At 34.8% G+C, this 23,439-nt stretch overlaps 1 protein-coding gene and 1 long non-coding RNA gene across 8 annotated transcripts; one reads left to right on the plus strand and one right to left on the minus strand.

Moving 5' to 3' along the window:
* Window positions 1-2,598: 2,598 nt before the first annotated feature.
* On the minus strand, window positions 2,599-12,424 carry dlx2b (distal-less homeobox 2b). 2 transcript variants are annotated; one of them, NM_131297.2, is given in 4 exon segments: window positions 2,599-3,477; window positions 3,601-3,780; window positions 11,808-11,812; window positions 11,939-12,377. In NM_131297.2, coding segments are annotated over 4 exon segments (831 nt in total). In that variant the 5' UTR covers window positions 12,258-12,377; the 3' UTR covers window positions 2,599-3,150.
* Window positions 4,636-10,557, plus strand: LOC101885184 (uncharacterized). Of its 6 annotated transcripts, XR_012406830.1 has the most exons (12): window positions 4,636-4,719; window positions 5,135-5,225; window positions 5,330-5,360; window positions 5,895-5,944; window positions 6,781-6,888; window positions 7,070-7,200; window positions 7,333-7,373; window positions 7,503-7,593; window positions 7,690-7,793; window positions 9,021-9,187; window positions 9,576-9,663; window positions 10,187-10,387. It is a non-coding gene; the product is annotated as an uncharacterized lncRNA (long non-coding RNA). The 6 variants fall into 6 exon arrangements; XR_012406829.1 differs by lacking the exon at window positions 5,330-5,360 and having other exon boundaries at window positions 6,590-6,888; window positions 10,187-10,355; XR_012406838.1 differs by lacking the exons at window positions 4,636-4,719; window positions 5,135-5,225; window positions 5,330-5,360; window positions 5,895-5,944; window positions 6,781-6,888 and having other exon boundaries at window positions 7,042-7,200; window positions 7,330-7,373; window positions 7,673-7,793.
* Window positions 12,425-23,439: the final 11,015 nt, after the last annotated feature.

Raw genomic sequence — 23,439 nt, forward strand, 5'->3', positions numbered from 1 at the left:
TATGCGATTTTTATCACAATTTCTGACCGCATGGTGCCTGTCTTTCTAAGCTGTGCTCATTGAATCGAATCATAATTGCAGCCATTTGGTTTTGTGCATCCTCGCGCATTTTCCTCTGTCTGCCGCAATTACGAGCAATTTCTGGCGCTGAGGGAATCTTTTCAGTCGGACAAAAGAAAAAAGTAATAGGCGGAGAATCAATTGGCGTTTTTCTTATGTAGATACAGCGTGCAGCCTAGTGCTGAACCGTTTGCAGGTGTTGTTTATTCTGTCATGAAGGATGTTCTTGCGATCAATATGTCCTTAAGTAAAGTTACATTCGCAATTCGAATATTTTTCGTTTAGTTATTTCCATATTAGTTTTAATTACACCTTATCTTGTCTTTTGTTTTTATTTTCATTTGTGTCTGCACATGTTGACTGTGAAATGCTGATTCTATAGCCCAAGATCCTGCAGTTCTTTCTTTAGCCTATTCTTAATCTTGTAATATATTAGTCGTCTAAATATATACATATCTTATAGAAAAAATATAAATATTTTAATCCCATTAAATCGCAATTATATAAATAGATTATAATTCGCATATATTACATTATTGAGTACACCCCTCACATATCTCTTGTAATAAAAAAAATATATATTGGATGGTTTACAATAATGTATGTGTATATACATTGGATTAATCATTACCAAAGCCAAAACTGGAACTAATCTACCAACAGTCCAAAATTTGTAGACCTAAATTAATATGTTGGAGCAAATATTAAATCATAATTCTTGTAAATATGAAAAAAATCAATGAAATAATAATAATTTTTTTACAATATTGGAGTTTTTGGTTGCAATGTAACTAGTAAAATTTAAACATAATATTATTTTATACCTAAAGATGTTAAGTGACCAAACTTATTTCAAACGGTTTAGTAAAACTGTTTTGTTTGCATGCACCGAAATATATTGTCTCTTTTCACTAAAATTTGATAAAAATATTCGTTTTCTAAAAGGGTGTACTCATTTCTGCTGCACTGAATACATATCTATATAGAAAAGAGATGAATGAGATCGAACAAAGTGTTGCAAATCAAATTTGTCCATAGTGACAACCCACCCAGCGCGAAAACTTGCAGCAGCTTTAACCAAACTGATTGATGCACTAGAAACAAAACCGCAAAATGTTTCGTTTCGAGAAATATTACAGAGACCCTCTCTTTCATGCAGATGTAGCTTTGAATCCAAACGGAAGCAGTCATTTGGACTCATAGTGGTGTGGTTGCAAATAAGCCCTGGCATTTCAATTACTCCCAGCTGTGAATGTTGACATAAGGAGTTAAGCAAAACAGTTAAAATGTGCTTATAATCATAGTAGCCTTTGCCGTACCCTACATACGCCACCACAGATACCTGCTGCGTTCGAGAATGAGATGGTACCCAAAATCAGATTAAAAATAGACGTCTTTTTCAATAAGAATCAAAGGATCCGGGATCAAACCACGAAGTCCTTATTTAGAAAAACCGCGGAAGCTCAAATGAACCTCAACAGAAACAAATCATGTAAGATAAACAATTAGTAACAACAGCGCCTGAAAACGCTATTCTTTATAAATAACTTCGTGGGTAAACTTCGAGAACACAAGTGATAATGTTATGATGTTTGTTTGTTCGTTCAAGCTATTTGATTTCTTCCTCTGTATTTCATTTTTTTTTTTTATTTAACTTTAAATGCAAGTAAATATTTTAGCTATGTTGTGTTGGTTTATTTTAGAAATTAGACTAATAGTGGTTCATGAAAACAATTATATTTAGACGATTTGAGGGCCTAATTGTAAAATATGCATTCTGCGTTTTGTGATATACAAATTAATAATACTAATAGGCTAATAACAATTAATTAATGTCAATTTCCATATATGATAAAAGGCGACGTGCACATATTACATATAATGCTGCAGAATGCAAACCAGGCAGAGTCATATTAGTGGAAAGTAATGTACACTTGAGCAAGTGCTTGTATGCTTTGCTCCTATAGTAATCCGGGTTTTCCACCTATCCAGTATCTATTTTAGTTTCAAAAATATTGAAGTTGACCATGTAAAGACGTGAGGCAAGCTATGAGAACTGTGTGTCCCCGTACAAGAATAACTCAAGGCTGTGCTGGAGCTGGAAGCGAGGGCTTGAGGAGAATGTTTCCAGGGCGGTCTGCTTGAGGCGGTTTTATGTATTTTTTCTCTGGTTGAGTGGCGTTCATAAAACGTCTGGAAGAGGAGCGAGCTGACTCCAGAGAGTCTGGAGTGGGAAGAGCCCTCGCCGCACGCGGAACGCCCTCGCATCTCCTTCTGCGCATGCCAAGACGCGTCCGAATGCCAGGCGTTCCCCCTCATACCCAGAGGTACAGGATAGTACCTCTTCACCAAGACAATTTACAAAGGGATAAAAAGGAGCAGAGTTGTTGCATAATCTCTAAAGATAAAAAATATATACTTTATGCATTGTAGGAATTAGAGGAAGATATGAACAGAGAGAATCTGCATGTGTATTCTACAGAGATTCTACACCGTTAATGCGGACTGAATAAAAAAAAATCTAAATTAGTCCATATGTTACTGGGTATCCATCTAATATTATCGAAGGATAATTTCAAGTGTTTATTAAAAAATCGTTGATGTCAGCTTAAAAGGATCCTTTATGGGACTTTTATGATCCAGTAAGATCTAGATTTGCTTTACAGCACAAACATATGGCAATATAAAATACTTTAAATGACAACCAAATAATGAAACCTTAACTGAGTAAAACGCACATTTAATTATTACTGCAGATTGCAAGCATTTTAATAGATTTATTACTAAACCTAATCATTTCTGTACAACACTCAAAAAGGCTACCCGTTTGTACTTGGAATGTGAATTAAAAGTATCTGATTACCATTTTCAACTGGACTAAAACGAAAACAAATAAATAAATAGAAAAATAATTTAATGTGCGTTGCTCGAGCGCATTAGTCGCGCCAAAGAATTCCACGGCAAACATCTTTAACAAACCCAGCCTGAAAATAGATTTTGAAGTTAATGTTCTCCTAAAATACAAGTCCAGTGACAATAGGCCTATTATATCCTCCTACAACAGGTGTATTCGGCCATTTTAGTCCTCTGTTAGAATATGGTCCCTGTACTCATTGCAGAGCTGTGATGAGGTTGTATTAAGGTACTGGGTTGTAGATGTGTAACCGCATTTGTAGATGAGTACCAGGAGTAGTTTGTTAAGAACGATGGGGCAGTGGTGTTTGGCGGCCCAGTGGGCTGCTCTGAAACTGTGTCCCCGTCGTTCTGTGTTGGGTTCGGTGGGAAATCCCAACCTGCTTGTGGCGGTGGAGAGCTGGAAGGAGAGTCACCGGAAGCAACCTGCTGGTCTGCAGGAATCTCGCCATTTTTCCACAACTTTTTGAATTTTGAGCGTCTGTTCTGGAACCATATCTTCACCTGTTGATATCCAAAAACGACGCGCAAATGTATGTTAAACATGGGATGCAGTTCTAGAAGAACTAAAAAACAGCAATGCAGAACTAAAGTCTAAACATCTTGTCAAAAAGTGCCGCGTTTTACCTGGGTCTGCGTGAGCCCCAAAGACGCCGCCAGTTCGGCGCGCTCTGGAAGCGCGAGGTACTGGGTCTTCTGGAATCTGCGCTGGAGAGCCGCCAGCTGAAAACTGGAGTAGATGGTTCGCGGTTTCCGTACTTTTTTTGGCTTTCCATTCACCATGCGCACCTCCGGTTCACTCTCTTCCCAGACAGCACACATACGTTGGGCCGACGTCGGCCGAAGGTCAACACGTCGGCCCCTTTAATTCTAACATCGGTATATGGTCGGCCAAACATACGCATGATCGTTCGGTCGTGTGTTCTATTGTTCCAGCTCAACAAACGTCGGCTCTGCATCGGTTAACGACCAGAGGCCGACGAAGCACTTCATAAGCACTTTATCTCTCATGCCCATGAAGGAATCCGGCAACATATTTGGTTTACAAGTAAGTTTTTGCGTGCATAATAAATTAGACAAACGCGACATGCATCATGTGAACTGCGTCGGTCGGTCCAGCTTTAAATAGTCTACATTAATGCAGTAAAACTGACCAAAATGCCTACAACACATGATTTCAATTCATTAAAATATAAAAAGTTTTATTGTTATGCTTTAATAATGAAAACGTTGTTTTTTTCTGGTGTTAACTGCTGTTTGCTTTTTTTTATTGTGGCTTTTTCTAATACATTTTTTCCAGTGTAAAAATCAAGTATGTTCTGCATGTTCGGCTGTTTAATTAAAATAAACACCTTTTTACAGAGTGACATCTTTGTTTTATATATATACTTGCATTTATATTTATTGGTTATTTATTTTTGACAGTGAATCTGATGCACAAATAAGTGTTTGTTTTGTAACAGATTAGTAGGCTATAAAGCTCGTCTTAAAGATAATAGCGTATATAAAACTACAAAATACATTTTAAATTCAATATATAAAATACAAGGTTATTATTTAAATAGTCTATGGAGTGATCATGTTTATAAATGTAATACTGCATGACTTTGATGTGCGCGCGCGCGTCTCATTCCAACACTGGAGCGGAGGGGATGTTGCTATGGGAAACGAAGCTACAACACGACACGACACCACCTGAAAGACACAACACGACTTCTCTCAAGCTGCCGTTTTGACAGTTTTCAGGTAAGTTTAGTCCCTAAAACAAAGCAAATACAACATAAAACTGTTCCTCACACTTTTATTATTGGCAATTGATGAATATTCAGTTGAATATTATGTTATATAAGAGTGGTAAGTCTTCGTAAAAGTCCGTTAGCATATTAGCACTGGTAACGTTAGCGTCGTGGTAATATTACGTTAACTTACTTAATGTTAGCTCTTGTTAAACTTGTTTGTTAAAGTTTTGGCTTTTATTTATTCTTTATGTGTAGATGAGAGGTTTTGTCAATGTTTTATTTAATGCACTCCATATGTAACGTTAGTCTAATACGCATTGTACTGTAAAGGACCGTGAATCAAAAGTTCAATCGTGTTTTGATATTTCATAGTAACGTTATCTTAAACAAATGTTAAGTAAAAAAGTGTTCTGTGGTTTCAGGAGTGAGAGAATAACCCCCTGCTAGAGAAAACATAACACAAGATTCCTAAATTTCTGAAGGGAGCTGATCACAGAGATGCAGAAAAGACAGGTAACTTTAAGCAGAGGATTAATTCATATGAATTTTCATTGCACATCATTATGCACATGTTACATGTCTATATATTATGCATCTGTTACTTGTCTTTATTGCAGTTATTTTAAGAAAGTTTTGACATTGAAACATGTGAGTGGTGTTAAATTTCACATCACATGATTCCTTAGAACTTAATAAATATGCAGATTTGCTGCTAATGAAGTAATATTTGTTATTTTCATTTTGTTAAATTTTTTTATGATTAATTGATTTATTAAATCTTAGAAAAAAGTTTACACTAAATTATTTGTCATCACATCTGTTTTTAGCATTGATAGCAATCAGAAATGTTTCTTGAGCAGCAAATCAGCACCATTTGATAATCACCATTATATTAGTTCAACCTCAAGCACCAAATCAACATCTTAAAAAAAGATTTCTGAAAGATCAAGTGACACTGAAGACTTGAGTAATGATGCTGAAAATTCAGCTTTACATCATAGCTATGAATTACATGTATATTTACACTGTTCACTCATCCCTTACACCTTAACTCATCCTCAAACATGTCAATTTAAGCCCTAAATGAATAAATTTTGATTTGTACAGGCATGATATGCAACTTGTATTCAGTCGTTTTGTTTTGTCTTTCTTTTGGTTTTGTTTTCCACATCAACTGAAAAGGAGGTCAAAGTTTAACCTAAGTGCCGTGTAGCTGATGAACATCTTTATATGTAAGTATATTTTTGACTGACTGCCAGACACTTGTCAAACAGTGATGAGCAAACGAGGGGCCGTTCTTTTAAAAAGATCAGGGAGATGCAAGTCTGGAGATTAATATACGTTTTAATTCAAAATTGATTTATCTGGAAAAATTTAATAATGTTTTGAGATGTGCCCTATATGCATTTAGATGTCCATCCATGTTTAAAATACTTTTAAATTTAACAACGGCTGTAAGTTATAAAAATGTTAAAGTAAATTGAGAAAACATTTTCATCAGTTTGACAACATACACAATCTCACAAATAGCATAGAATAAGTCACAAAGCTGTCTTTGTCTGTGTTTTATTACTCTCTTTCGCACTCTCGGCCACTGTATGCAACAGTGATTAGTATAATGTAACAGTAGACAGATGAGGAATGTGAATATGTAGTTTAACTTTAAAGAGCGTTACTACTGGAACCATTTTTTATATATATTATATTTTTATATACATTTTATATATATGTGTATATGTATATGTGTGTGTATTGATTTCCCTTTTAAAAAAATTAAGCAAAAAATTAATTATAAGGTAGATCAGCTCCTGACAGACATGTTAACAGATCAGTTTAACTCTTATTAAATTCATTCATTAATTTTCTTTTCTGCTTAGTCCCTTTATTAATCTGGGGTAACCACAGCGGAATGAACTGTCAACTTATCCAGCATATGTTTTACGCAGTGGATGCCCTTCTAGCTGCAAGCCATGACTGGGAAACAACCATATACGCTTATTCTCACTCATACACTACAGACAATTTAGCCTACCCAATTCACCTGTACCCCATGTCTTTGGACTTGTAGGCAAAACCGGAGAACCCAGAGAAAACCCACGCAAACGCAGGGAGAATTTGCAAACTCCACACAGAAATGCCAGCTGATCCAGCCGAGGCTTGAGTCAGCATCCTTGCTGTAAGGCGACAGCACTACCTATTGTGCCACCACGTCACGCTCTTATTTCTATTGTATAATTTCTATTCTACAATGTATCTTATTGTTAATTCAATAAGAGAATTAACTGCACAGTTACTTAAAATGTGTGGATGGGATTACATTATTTGTTAACCCAAAGTGAGTTTCTCTTTCTTTGCAGTATTGGATGCCTAATTGCAGTTCAACTCCAAACTCAGTTGGACCAGCTGATCAGTGTCTTCAGTATTACCATAAGCTACTGGGCAGATGTGTGGACAGCTATGAGCCAAACTTGGGACGTTTGGTTTTTAGGTAATACCAGTGACAAAGTATTCAGTAAATTGCTTATAATAAAAGATGCTCACTGCTTACCCCCTTATAGTTAAGTTGTTTGCAGTTTCATTGTTGTAAAAATACCATACTTTTTCCTTTTTTTATAAGCAGGTGTGACCGTCTGGGCAACAGAAACAAGACAACTAATCATAGTTGAGTTGAGATTAGTATTATTAACTTGACTAGTTTGGTTGCAGACTTGTTCAATACTTAACAATTTGTATAAGTTACAAGATCAATGGTCCTGCTATCAATGTTTTTGTAACTTAAATTCATTACAGTTTAGATACAATCAAATGTCCAAACCATCTCTGAGTGAATGACATCAAGGAAACAGGATCAAAAGATCATTCATTATAGACCGTTTCATAGGTAACAGCACATCCTTTGTGAAAAATAATTTATTTTTGTGTCATCATCACAAGACAAAATACATTTCAACTGATTTCAGTTGGTTATATTTTTCAGGTCATTCTGTTCTCCTGGTGGTGAGGATGTGCAGAGGCTGTATTTGTGCAGCTGTATTCACACATACAAGTAGCCGACATAGAGTTCTGGAGCAGGACAGACAGGTAGTTCACAGTGGCTAGGCTAGAAGTTTATACTTTTATACAAAATACTCCGCTATTTTGGGGGGTCCATACAAATAAACCAGTGTAAGCTATACTATTGCACTGAAAAAATTAAATGAAAGAATTAATTAATCGGTTGAACACAAAATATTTTAAAGAAAGCTTGAGTATCATTGTATACATTATACATTGTATACATTGTAGTACATGAGCTGGCTAATACAGATTCGTAAATGTTTAGTTGTTAAGATTAGTTAAATACTAAATCCTATACTTGAGACCGGCTGCATATACAGCTTTAACTGAACTGAATTTAACTAGAACTACACCAGCATTCCAAGTGCTCTGGACTAGATTTTTGCTCTGGTGCCTCTAAAATGTTTGATGGCATTGCATTTAACACTGCAATTTTACATGTTAAAATCACAATCCATATAGGCAATATTGACTTGTAAATGATTAACAAAAATCGGGTCAACACACATAATGGGGATTGTGTGTAGAATTTTGAGGAAATTAATGAATTTAATCCATTTTGAAATAAGACTGAAACATTAAAAATGTGGAAAAAGTGAAGCGCTATCAATACTTTCCGGATGCATTGTATATGGTTTTTAAAAAAATAGTCCAACACTATCTACAGCAGCAAAAGACCCTCCACATCAAAAGCTACTGGTCAGCTCACGATTCAGCAAACATCTGAAAAACAAATAGCTTATTATGCCTTCACAAGAAATCAGTGTTTTTGTGTCTAATGAAGATAGTACTATTTTATTAAATTATTATTTAGCCTGGCATGTTTACTGTTACAAAATATTTTAAATGTTTCTTAAAATAAAACATATTGTGTTCAATGGGGAAAAAGTAGCTGTTTTTTTTTACAGAGATAAAAAAAAACACATTTCAGAGCAGTAATCACAATACTGTGAAACTGTGATATTTTTATCTAAGATTATACCCTCAGAATCTTATACCTGCCCATTCCTAGCCAGTTAGTTAAAGCATTCAGTCAGAGTTTTTTTTTATTTTTTTTTCAGTTGTCCTATATTCTGTTTTTCTTTGTTCTTGGAAATGCTGCTGTGCATGAAAATGTGACGATATATCCAGGTTCTATAGTTATTCTGAAATAAATCTTAAAATGAAACAATATTTAAAAATGCAATATTTAATGTGTCAGACACTGAATAAACATGTCAATTCATTTATATTAATCTGATTCCTTAACAGGGCAGCACGGTGGCGCAGAGGGTAACACGTTTGCCTCACAGCAAGAAGGTCGCTGCTTCGAGCTTCGGCTGGGTCAGTTGGCGTTTTTGTGTGAAGTTTGCATGCTCTCCCCGTGTTGGCGTGGGTTTCCTCCGGGTGCTCCGGTTTTCCCAAGTCCAAAGACATAGGTGAATTGGGTATGCTAAAATTGACCATAGTGTATAAGTGTGTGTGAATGAGTGTGTATTGGTTGCAGCTGGAAGGGCATCCGCTGCGTTAAACATATGCTGGATAAGTTGGCCTTTCATTCCGCTGTGGCGACCCCAGATTAATAAAGGGAATAAGCCCAAAAGAAAATGAATCCTTAACAGTTAATATTGGTATAATGAGCAGCAGTTGTCATTTATGTAAATTAACCATTTGAGCGTGCTTTGTTTGGGGTATGTTGTGCCATTAAATTGTCAATTGTCAATTTCTACATTTTAAATCTGCTTTAACTTTCTTCTTTCCTATGAACCTGGAAATATAAAATATATATTTTTTTGGTTTTTAACAAATTGCTTATTTTATTCTTAGATTGGTGTACGCTGATGGTCTGCTGAGAATTCTGCTGAGTTTAAGGGATCCTCCTGTCAGAAAACCTCTCCAAAGTACAATAGGACTAGTAAGTAACATCTTAAACATACACTACTGTTTCATAGCTTTTAGGTTGGTATGGTAAATTCTCTTCTGATAGTGTCAGCTTTATTTAATTAATACAGTCAAGCAGTACTACTGTGAATTTAATACAATGTATATAATTAATAGTGTCACATGATCCTTCTGAAAAAAATAGTATTCCAATGTACTGATTCTCTCCTCAAGCTGTTTTTTTAAATATAATAATAATGTAATGTGGTATCTGAAGATTAGACATATATTTAGATACACATTTATACTAACACAATGATACTAAAAACCAAAAAAAATTCATTATGATTTCACAAGGAATTTAACTTTCAAATGGCTTTTCTGAAAATTAGTGCTCAGACACACTCTTTAAGTTTAAATTAAATTACACATTTTAGCTAGGCACTTGCATAACACATACTCCAGTTATATGTCATGAAACAAATAATATATATTTGTGGTAATATGAACTGCTGCAATGCTAATCTTTCTCCTTTTGGTTTCTTGCTTTATTTAAGGGTTCCCACTACAAGGATTAGATTTGGCTACTACAGTCCTGGTTTGGGCCAGCCTCACTTGTGAAGACTAAAGATGAAGACAACATACAAGAACAATTTAGAGGATGGCGACACACTTTTTATTCCACCTATATATCCCCTTTTATGTGTAAGCAACATTCCACAAGATAAAACAAAACTAAATGACAGGTTATATCTTTTAATTTTATCTGTTTTCTTGGAACATTGTACACAATTTACAACCAGTTTTTATATATATATATATATATATATATATATATATATATATATATATATATATATATATATATATAGGTCAGAGCAAGAAAATGTTGTGTTTTCTTCTGGAGAAAGTCTTATTTCTTTTATTTATATTTTAGTTTTGAATTAAAAAAAAAAAAACATTTTAAGGTCAATATTATCAGCCTCTTTAAGCAATTTTTTTCGACTGTCTACAGAACAAACCATCGATATACAATAACTTGCCTAATTACCCTAACCTGCCTAGTTAAGCCTCTAAATGTCACTTTAAGCTGTATAGAAGTGTCTTGAAGAATATCTAGTCAAATATTATTTACTCAGTTATTAGAAACGAGTTATTAAAACTATTGTGATTAGAAATGTGTTAAAAAATATTTCCGTTAAACAGAAATTAAGGGATTATATATATATATATATATATAATGACAAAATCTGTTTTGTGTCGTGCATTAGAGTTTGCTTAAAAAAACTGGTTATCTCTGAGAAAGTATTGTTATTTTTTATTATTGATGTGTTATTAGTTCAGAGGAGATTGCAAATTGTTGAATGCCATTTATAAAAAAAAATTGTACTACAGACTTTAATAAGATTTTATCAGACAATTACTTTAATTTGTATGATTTTATTTACTACTGTAAATATTGTTTGCTTGGTATTTATTTTGTGTTTGTGTACTCTTTTATTATTGTATCTCCCTGAAGAAAGTCTTTTGGATACTGAACACATGACTGGAATTATCTTGTATTTTAAAATTATAGTCTTGGAAACATGCATTTTCTTTAACACTATTTAAGAAATTATAAGCATTATAACATGTGCTTACACAAGTTATTTGTGTTTTTACTGTAGTAAACTATAGTCACCCTTAGTGTACATGTTTTGAAGTACTTGTAAATATTCCTATGGTCTTAATATAAATGCTGCAATGAACTTTGTATTTAAAATCTTTATTGCACAGTAGCTTAGCCATGGTTATAGTACAACTTGTTGTTTTTGTTTTAAACGTGGTAAAACATGGTTATGTGTGATAAAAGTATGTTAATCTATTTGTATGTTTGTGAAAATATTAATAAATCTTCAACTGTTATTGAGAGTGGTGTGTCGTGTTTATTATAAATAAGCAGCTGCTGCATCTAGTGGTCCATAAGTATGAGCAAAACGCCTGAGAACAGCGCCTCCGCGGCGCGGCCGGTATTTCCGGTTGCGTCGTCCTAACATCGGCCGGACAGCGTTTCCGATCATTTGCCGACGTCGCGGCGACATTTTGCCAATTAGCAAACGCTCCCTGAGCGACATCGCACCGATGGAATTTTGAAAATCGGCACGACGTCGGCCCAACGTATGTGTGCTGTCTGGGTTCTTTTTCTTTGAAAATGAACCACAAAAGCCATTGTAAACTATAAGAATTCAAACTGACTTTTCTTAACATTTGGTAAATCTTCAATAAGGGTAAAAGAAAACGAAGTTGTAACGGCTGAGAGATGGTCTTACCCGGTTCAGTTGGTGTGGGTGAAGAGCTGGCTCCATACGTTCCATAAGCGCCATAGGAGGAAGCATAGCCTAAATCGTACGCTTTGGGGCTGTAATGAACATTACCCACCGTGCCAGGATGATAGGAATATGATGCCAGTTGTGCGTACGCTGTCCCTGCACAGTGACCTGTCTGTGAACTGCTGAAGAAGCTGCTGTCGGTCACCGTTGACACCGGCAGTGTTGGAGAATCCTGTGACTTGTGAACGGTGCTGAAGCTGCTCGAGGTAATATGGTTTGTATGCATATCCGAGCCAAGGCTATCCAGAACAGCGGTCATTTCGCAGGAAGAAGAGACTACTCAACGTGATCACTTCTAAAATATATTGCTGTACTTCCTAACAGTTAATAGTTGATTCAAAATCACACAACTTCTAGAGGTAGTTTGTTTTGCCTTGAGTCACATATCCATAGTTGATGGAGGGTTTGAGCTCCGCGGCGGTCTCTGCCTTGGAGATGCTACGGGCGGGCCATATACTGGGCGTCATGTGGTAAAGCGAACCAATCGGTTCACAGGCAATGCTAAGAAGCTCTGCCAGCTGAAGGAAGACATCTGACAAGTAGAAATAACAAAACATCCTACAGCTGGACTTACATGCCTTTTCTCCAAAAAGAGCTAAAAATGTAATTGGTTTGCTAAATTAATTTAAAATTTAAGCTAAACATTTTATTTTCAGATACAACACAGACCTTTTGTTTGTGTCCAAGACATTTATCTTTTTTAGGCTATATGTGTTCAGATTTTTTTATGTAGAAACTGAATTAAATAATCCGAATTTGTTTTGTTTGTGTGTTTATTGGCAACAATAACCTTTGAATGAGGAGTGCGCATATCAAATATTGAAGGATAAATTAAAGTCTTGATTAAAGTATCTCTCTAGGTGAAGCAGAAGCAGCTGGAATGCCATCTATCGTTGAAATGTTGTCAGTGTATTTTACGGAAGCAGTCTGCATTCCACTGACTAATCACAGACGGCGCCAGTCTCCTCACACCCACAGGTGCGCAAAACAGCAATTATTGCCCGGTAAACACCAGGGATAAAGCGCGGAACCAGCCCTATGTGATGCTCTGTCGCGCCAAACGCCTCGTCCATAGACCTACATAGAAAACTACCTCAGTCACGAGAAGTAGCAATTTAAGTATTCTGTCAACTCAACAAACTTTGTGGCCTTCAGCTTTGCAAGCCATAATCCCCAGCTGTGATGCGATTTAAAATAGTTTTTTGTTATTTTATAGTATACTAAATATTAAATAAATGAAACATATTAGGATAAGAATAGCATATAAAGAAGCAATTTAACTGATAATGCACAGTGTGTAGGTTACAATACAGAGTTTGTAGTTTGTGGGCTAAAATGTCGGCTAAATCCAGTGTATGTATCTACACAAAATTGCAAATAATAAACCAATATTCAAAAGAGTGTTCTGCTTTTCTTTTAAATTGCGCTTCCCTCAGGTATGCTGAGCCCTCAAAGGAGCTCTTGCGCCCTCTTTTGTTCATTGCTATGTATTTTTTTTGTTATATGTAAATAAAACAAAAACAAAATGTAGACATCTTTATTTATTAACGTGAATTAACTACTTCATTTATTAATGTATTTTAATGGCCCATATTTCGCCACCAAGAAACTATGAGAATCCAAAAGTCATAAGAAAAAAATGTGGTGGTTCAGTGACTAAGATTGTAAACGAATGCAATGACAAACACACCTAGGCAAAAAACAGACAGCCCTTTTTATTTGCATTGTAATAAATGCAGTTTGGTCCTATGTGTTTTACAATGTAGCCTAAATATAAAATTTATTTTACAACTTAGGCATTGCATCTGCGAACTACATAAGTACACACAAGATGGCGCTGTTTCATTTTTTTAAATATTTATTTATAGAAGCTTTTGTAAAAACATAACACCAAATAATGTACATCATGTATATATGTTAACAAGCTTGTCTCAGTGTTATTACCTTATACTAACTAGAACATGCACCAAAACACAAGCAAACATAACAGCAATTTTACAGCACCATCACAAAACAATAAAGAAATTTTAGCCAGACTGATGTAATAAGAAACAAAATAGAATAACATGTAAAAAGGAAGTGGAGAGAAGAAAAAAATTATTACCAGAAAAAAAAATTACAGAAACATTAATAACCTATACATCTAAGGAAGGGGCCCCATGTTTTGTCATACAACTTTTTTTTGCCAAATCTAGAGAAGCGTATCCTTTCCAACTTGAGGGCAGAAATCATTTCAGCTAACCATTTAAAAAAATTTGGAGGTGTTGTGGATTTCCACTCCATCAGAACCACTCTCTTGGCCAACACCATGCCAAACATAAAGGAAAGTTGTTGATGTTTAGGCCAAGTTAGAGCCTGGTCTGACCATCCAAACAATGCTATTTCTACAGCAATTTTTATGTCCATTTCAAAAGCTTGGGAGTAAAGTCCGAAGATACTTTTTTTCAAAATTCAGATACTTCTGGACAGGACCAAAATATATGACCATAGGTCCCGACTGCGCCTTTGCATTTATCACACAGAGGAGAGACAGAAGGATACAGCTTATTAAGTTTGGCTTTTGAATAGTGCAATCTATGCATCACTTTAAATTGAATGAGCTGTAGCCTTACATTTACAGAGCAAGAATGAATACGACTCAATCCCTCCTAGAGGGTGAAATGTCAATTCTTAATTCCCTCTCCCAAGAATCTTTAAGATGTGCAGTAGAGACCGAGACGTGAGAAAAAAAAAAAACAGATCTATAAATTTGGTCACTAAATGTTTCTCCATTGGGCACTGCCTCAAAAGCTTGTACAAATCATGGTCAAGAGAGACTTCCTTGCACTGTGGAAAATTGTGTTTGATAAAATGACGCACCTGTAAATAACGAAAAAAGTGTGATTGTGAGAGTCCAAAAGTTTTATATAAGTATTCAAATGTGGCCAGTTTGTTATCTACATAAAAATCTTTTACTGAACGCAGTCCTTTGTTTCTCCAAAAAGTAAAGATCTTATCAAGTTGTCCAGGCACAAAATCATGATTTTTGCAGATAGGTAAATAAACAGAGGGATGCTCGATCTTTAATGCCATTTTCACTTAATTTAAAATTTTAATAGAGTTAAGAACAATAATATTCTTACATTGAACTTTTTTCAATAATAGAGCTTTCGACCACAAAATTGCAGCCAAAGAACTGTTACCAACTGAACAAGCCTCAAACTGTAACCACTTAGGACATATATCTGACTGATCGGAAGCAACTTGATCACACTCATGCCAAAACATCATAGCCCTCATGTTAGCTGCCCAATAGTATTGACGGAATGTGGGCATTGCTAGCCCTCCCACTTCCCTAGACTTTTGCAAATGAGGTTTTAAAATTCTGTGTGCCCTATATTCCCAAATGAAAGGAAAAATCACAGAATCTAACAATTTAAAAAAGGATTTTGGGAGAAATATGGGTAAATTCTGAAAAAGATAAAGAAAACGAGGCAAAATAACCATCTTGATGGCATTAATTCGGCCTATTAATGATAATGGAAGAATCCTCCACTTCTCGATAGATAATTTTAATTTGTTAATAGCCTCTAGAAAATGTAATCTATAAATATCCTTAAAATGTTTGGGGATGATTAATCCCAAGTAGGTAAAATGATTATCTACAATTTTAACAAGATGGCGCTGTTTCTTAATTTATACTCTCAAACTAAACGTTCTTGGTGGTGAAATGAAGAACCTTTAATATTCATTTAAAATTTAGACTGCCAAAATGTTCTTCACGCAGGTGGGAGGGATGTTTCTTTTAAGAACGGTTGACTGAAAGGTTCTTTAGGGACATTTTATATACATATTAAATGGTTTCATGAAATCACTCTAGAAAATTTCCATTTACATATCCTAATAAATCAATTACACACTGCTTTAGTCAAAAAACATAACTGATTCATTGACTATGCAATAATAACTTATACAATTATAAAATATATAACATAATATCTAACAAGAATCCCAATATAGCGATCACCTCAGTAAAAACCAAACAAACTGCATGCACATAGTAACATAGTAAGGTTCTTTACAGATCATACCAGCAATAAGTCTAAAATAACATCCACCTAAAAAAAGAACATCACTAGAAAATAATTTTACATTGTGTGTAGTTAAACTTGTTCTTATTTTAAGATGGTTCTATTAGTTTATTTTTTAGCTAATTGTGTATATATTTACTGTAATCATATGTTAATTTTTATTGAACTTTGTTTGATGCAAGCTACTTTCCCATAAAATCAATTCACCAATAATCATTTATAGTAAGACAAAAAATGTGGAATATTACAATGCCCAACACATCATATATTACAATAATGTGGCACATCAGCTTTCTCCAGATCAAAATGACTCAAGTTAAATTTTGGTTTGTGCAGTTTCTTAGTCATCGTCCTGATTCATTTTTGCCCCAAGACTGTTAACTTCCTGTGTGCTTTGTATTTTGTACTGAGAAATGATCAACATCCATTCATTTATTTGCAGTTTCATAATCCTGATTTCCGGTGTTCTGGCCTACAGGAGGATCCTAGATATGCTGCGGCAAGAAAAAAAATACTTACTTTGAAGAAAGCAAGAAGGAAATGTGTGCTGCAGGGTATGTATGTCATGAAGAACAAACAAATACACAAATAAACATGGTCCGCAGCGTTTGTCTCTGTAGGGTAACGTAAAATCAATTGAGTTTACTAAAAATAAGAGCACATATATGTTAATGAGTTAACCCTTTTAAACTGTTGATTTTGTTTTGGAGCCAGTTGGCAGATATTTCTTGTTAAACCTGCATAATTTGGTTTACAATCATGTCATTTTGTATCCTAAATAATGTTTATTTTAAAATTCTTGAGAAATCGCTAAAACAAGAATTTTGTAATTTTAAAGAATAAAATGTTGCTAACACAACTCATTGTCTGCTCATTTAAGAACACACTGACATAATGTGTTCACTTCCAGATTTTAGCTTACTGTTTAGCTTACTTTTGATACTAATCAAAGTATGCCTATGAAGTGGGGCAATTCTGTATCTGATACATTTGAAGTATGTAATGGAACACGACAAGGAGGTTTAATTTCACCTGCTCTTTTTAATGTTTAGATGAATGAGTTGTCTGAGAAATTAAGTTATTGTAGGACTGGCTGTGTGCTTATTGATGCTATAATAAATCATTACATGGATGCTGATGATTTGGTTATCTTTTCCCCAAGTAGTGTTGTTTTTTAAGCAGCTGATTAATATTTGTATAGATTATGGACAGAGATGTGATGTGCAACATAATTCAAAAACGTGTTTACAAGATGTGTAGAACCAAAGAACATAGAGAAATGATTTTTCCAGATTTTATATTTGTCAGGGCAAGTTTTAAATGTTAGTAAAACTGTAAAATATTTAAGGCATTTCATTACTGAAGATATGAGAGATGATAATGATATGTAGAGGGAACAACGAACATTATATGCTCAAGCAAATATGCTGTAGAGAAAGTTTTATTTGGGTTCAGAGCAGTTTAAGGTAAACATCTTTAGAACTTATTGCAGTTATTTATACACAGCCCCTCTGTGGTATAATAAAAAAAGAGTCTCCATAAGCTGCAGGTTGCACAAGGATTGTTTGAGGATTCTTCTTAAAAAAACATAGATGGTGTAGTGCAAGTGAATTATTTTGTAAGGTAGGCTAAAAGGTTAATCATTATTTGCTTTGATGAAAAACTTGATCTACAAATAAGTTTATCCGTCGATTGGAGAATTCTCAGAATATCATTTTAATGTTGTTGATAAACCCTAGGTGTCCTGAGGTGTGTTATCAGTCACCTTTGATGAAATATTGGCATAACTCATTCGGCTTAGTCCCTTTATTATTCTGGGGTCACCACAGTGAAATGAACCAGTAATTTATTCAGCATATGTTTTACACAGCGGATGCCCTTCCAGCTGCAACCCATCACTGGGAAACATCTTAGATAATCATTAATAACATGTAGCTCCCATTTGCTAGCATGAGTCAAACTAGCTAATACCCAGGTCCCAGAGTTTCAATAAGGTAGTTGTATATTTCGGGCTGGATGCTTGGCCATTTTATCTTATCCAATATCCATTGGGAAGTGCTATCTCAAATGATCTGCCATATGAACGCCACTGACCTTAACATTAATTTTGCATTAATCATTAATAATATATGTCATATGTATTCAATATAAATTATCCCTATGCAACAACAAACGCTGTACTGCATCGGATGTCATTCTCTCGCTGTAAATACTAGCACTCCTGGGTTTTTTTTTGCAACCTTGCTGCGCACACATCCTGAATGTTTACACACCCGTAATTTGTCTATAATGCTTAATAAGTGTGAAAGGGATGTAAAAAAGGGCCTGCCATATCAATAAAAATATGTAGTTTAAGTCAAAAATGGCTTGCCATATTTTGAGAAAAATAATGCTTTAAAATTATTTATTGGAAAACTATAAATCTGAATAGTCATAGCAAAAAATTCTCATGTAGAACACGACTTTTGGCCAATTTAAATAATTATTCATTACATTTTCTTAGAACAAGTCTTAAAATTGTACATTTTACATCAAAAACCTGCATAAATCCTGAAATCACATCATATGATATTAAATATATATGATTTCATAAATACAGATAATAAATAAATACAAAGACTACATCAAACGCCTTTGAACACGCACACACTAATTTTTTATATAGTAAATAATTAAATATTTAATATAATATGAAATATTTTTTATAAATTAATCTCTATTAGGTTCTTGCTAATAGATGTTGTATTGCTTCAATAATATCTATTAGCAAGAACCTAGTAGAGAGGTCATTCCACTAGATAACTAAACATCAAACATGCAGTACATAAAACACTTGCTGGCCCAGAGGGGGATTTTGGATATTGCTAGCAAAGGAAGATTGCTTTCTCATATCTTTAAAGGAAGTAAGAAGGCAATGTGTTGTGCCGCAGGGTTTATGATAGAGTGGCATGAAGCAAAAACAAGAAAGCAGACAAATGAACATAATCAGTGTCTGCTTCTGAGGGTAAGATTCCAACACGCCACCCAGCCCCCCATGAATCCCCCTTTTCCATGATGGGACCTGCACACCTGTCAGTTGTGCTTTTGTGAATATCACTTCCAGATGAAGTTGACTGATCTGCTCTTCTCATGTTCTCAGTGGAATAGAATTTCAGTGTTCAAGAAGTTTCCTCTCTGTCCCCTCTTGATGGATTCCATCAGTGTGCAGGAAAGATCCGTTTGATGTTGATATAAATCGTCGTATCAGACCATTTTTAAGATTAGAGCTGGAAAAAGGGTGTTTTTTTTTTTTTTGGACAATGGTCACACTAGTTTTTCATTTTTAATTGTGATACTGTTTTTAAGTTTACTGTAAATTCCAATTTAGCTTTACTTAACTTTGATTAATAGTTTTGTTAGTTTCGTTTTTGTTTTGTGAACACATTTCTATTTTGTTTTTTATATATTTAGTTTTGGTTTGTTTTTCTTCTTTAGTAAAGTTAACAGAACATGTCCAGAGCAAAGTTTAGTGTTTGTACAGCTAACATTAATTGCTCAAACCTCTTAGTAATAAAAATCAAATAATCATGCACTAAAACCACACAAGCCTGGTACGGTGCAAGAAAGTTGCTTTTTCTAGCCTCACAGTCCAAACACATGTGCTATAAGTGAATTGGTTAAGCTAAATTCCTGTAGTGTATGTGTGTGAATGGGAGGGTATGGGTGTTTCCCAGTGATGGGTTGCAGGCTGGAAGAAGAGCATCAGCTGCCTAAAACATATGCTGGATAAGTTGGCGGTTCATTCTGCTGTGAAGATCCCAGATTAATAAAGGGACTAAACCGAAAAGAAAATGAATGAATGAATGAATGAATGAATAAACCACACAAATGTAAAGAATAAAAGTTTAGTTTTAAAGAGCACCTATTTTTACAATATGTAAGATATGTTTTTGGATAATTCAGATTATAGTAGCCTCCAGAATCTGTCCATTTTGCTGTCTGAATACATTATAGCTGTTTTTGTAGCCTGTGGCTTTAAATGCAAATGAGCTGCTTCTCCCCACCCACCACTTCCACGTGTGTCTGCTTCAGTCTGCTTCAGTGTTGCCAACTTACGCCCCACCCCATTCACACGGGGCGTCTGCTTCAACGCTTCCCATCCATTTTGAATGGGTGACGTCAGGCATTGAAAATCTACATTGTAGATCTGTCGGCGTCGCTTCAAAGTCGTTGCTTGCTGCAGAAGTTGGGACTTGCTCAACTTTTCAAGTGCCGATAGAAGCGTCAGCCAATCAGATTGCTGTATGCAAATACACCAGCACAGCCAGTGACCTATTGCTGACTAATTTGATTGGCTGACGCTGCAATGACAATCGCGTCAGCCCCAACTTTAAACGTGCCCTCTGTCAAGCGTTGACGCTGAAGCACCATGAAAATGGGGCATTAGTGACTCACTGTATTTAAAGACTTTTCAGACCTCCTAGCGACAAATTTGGAGATTTTTATAGACTCTCATGTGTCCGTACTGTACCGTTCCTACTCTTATCAATGAACTGCGGATGATGCCGTTGGCCCCTCCCTCGCCTCAGAGCACTTACTTGCGGCCCAGTCCTCATACAGCAGTCTCTCCCACCTGCAGCCTGAGAGCAGATCACCCCTCTGCGTACCAACGGCAAATGATTTAGTGAGATATTTCCCTTGTCAAACCGATCTGCTTCTCCAGTTTTAAATGTAACAGTTTTATGTGACTGTTTATTCTTTTCTTGTTTACAATGACAGATATTTCAGTGATAAACTTGTTTGAATTTATTATTACGTCTGAGAGATTACTGCTAATTTACTTCACATCTATACTGATATGCTGTATTCAAACAGCAATAAATTTTGTTAAATTTACATAAAGCTTACTGCAAATATAAATACACCTTTATTAAGCATAGGCTGTTTTTAAAAGAATCTTTTGATTGATTTCAATAACAAACATACAAATTCTAATCTTACAAAAAAAGGACAATGATAGTAACAATGATAATAACTTAACAGATCAGGTTAAATAATATTATAAACAAACATAAAACTGTAAAAAAAAAAAAAAAAGAGAGAGAGAAAGAGATTTTTTTAAACAGATATATATTTAAATAACACAAATACAGCAAGTGGAAATGACTTATGTATCCATGATATTTCCAAAATAATTATCATAATAATCCAAGAATCTATCACTTTTCTTGTTTTTAATCAGTCTAAGAGATTTAATAAATACATTAATTTTAATTTAAAAATGTAAAAAAGGAGGCTGCGAATACAAGAATTTGTGTTTGTGAATAAATATTTTCCATACAAACTAAAAAAGTTTATAGTGTAGTTCTCTGATATATCAGTTTTACCTTTATAGTAACAAATAATATAGTTGAAAGGGTCTGGAAGAAGCAATGTAATTACGTATATGGAGATATAAGCTATTCCAAAACAAAATATGAAAAATTTTTTGCCCAGCACCCATTCTTTAAAAGGTAATGGAAAATTATAATGACTCATAAATTGTTCGCTGGTTCGATCCTCGTCTCCGTTGGCGTTTCTGTGTGGAGTTTGCATGTTCTCCCTGCATTCGTGTGGGTTTCCTCCGGGTACTCCAGTTTCCCCCACAGTCCAAAGACATGCGGTACAGGTGAATTGGGTAGGCTAAATTGTCCGTAGTGTATGAGTGTGTGTGTGTGTGTGTGTGTGTATGTGTATGTGTGGATGTTTCCTAGAGATGGGTTGCAGCTGGAAGGGCGTCCGCTGCGTAAAAACTTGCTGGACAAATTGGCGGTTCATTCCGCTGTGGTGACCCCAGATATATAAATAATAGATATATATATAAGATAGATATATATAAAACGGGGACTAAGCCGACAAGAAAATGATTGAATGAATAAATTGTTCATAAGAAAAGAACTTGCCAGACTTCTCAAAAATTGAGAGAATCCTAAATATATTTCTGTTAAACCATGTGGATAAAAAATTATTTCTAATTCTAAATCAGAGTTGTTCCTTAACCATATGCTGTTAACAAACCCGGTTTGATGTGATGACATCAGTAATGTGCAAATTGACAGGACGTAATCTAGCGACACTTTTCATGCAGAGCTTTAGCGCCTTTTTATTGAAAACAATTGGGAACACTGGTCTGCTTTTCATTATTGCATAAGTCAGAAAAACAGCACAGTAATAGAGACAGACTCGGATGAAGCTGAAACACAGCTCAATAGTCAAAAATACCAAGTGAGTTTATTTGATCTATTTGTAGTGGAGTTTATTCAAACCTTTCTGAGATGAGCCACACACTAATGTCGTTTGCAGTACACACACATATATTAGCGTTTACTGACACCATGCGGCCGTGGTGATTATAGCGGTTAAGAATTACATAGCTTTACTGTCTAATTTTACTATCTTTATTACAAACATGCTGTATTAAACATTTTAGACTTAAAAAATGAAAAAAAACAAAAAAAAAAAACAAAAAAAAACAGAGAGTTGGAACAAATACTTTAATTCCAGTTTATTTGCAAAAAAATATGTTCTTATACATGTCATTATGGAAACATGGTGCCTGTCAATTAATTCGGTGGGCGGGGAAAGTCACACTCCTTTGTCACATTGTGGTGGACCACAAAATCACTGGAATTTTGGTCCCATTTTAACATCAGAAAATTAAATAAAAGAGACTTGTTGGGTTTACATCACCTGAATATGACAGTTGACACACTAAACCTACACACGATGTTGTCTACAAAAGTTGATTTTCATCATAGGTGCACTTTAAAGATAATTTATGATACATTCACATAGTTTACATTTATTTTGTCAAATTAAGTAAAATTAGGATTCATGTTTTTGGTTTATACATAAAACATGTTTAATATTGTGCTCAAATAGTTTTTTTTATTTTTTATTTATGATAATTTTTGTACGTATTTATGAACATTTTTTAAATGAATAATAGTTGTAGTCTTAGTTTTAATTCACCCAAACAATTAGAAAATTTGGATCATTTGATTTAGACCAACCAAACTGTTGTGTTTTAAATTATTGTGTATGTTGAGTAAATGCCTACTTTTGGCTACACCAACACATTTATGCTGTTGATTTATAAGAACTATATGAAAACTATTAGCACACAATTGTTTCAAAATTCTGTGTGTACATTTTGTTTTGGGACAGTCTGTACAAACATTTTGGAAAATGACTGGGAAACTGCCAAAGTTACAATCATACTGTAGGTTGATTGCGTAAAATGTTGAGTATTTTCGCTGAACTGCCGTCAGCAGCTGAAAAGCAGTCTGAAAACAGGAGGACCTGCAGGAGCTTGTGAAAAACAGAGCTGCAGGGCTGGGAGGAATCAAGGGA

Source organism: Danio rerio, chromosome 1 (genome assembly GCF_049306965.1).
Source record: "Danio rerio strain Tuebingen ecotype United States chromosome 1, GRCz12tu, whole genome shotgun sequence".
NCBI lineage: Eukaryota > Metazoa > Chordata > Actinopteri > Cypriniformes > Danionidae > Danio > Danio rerio.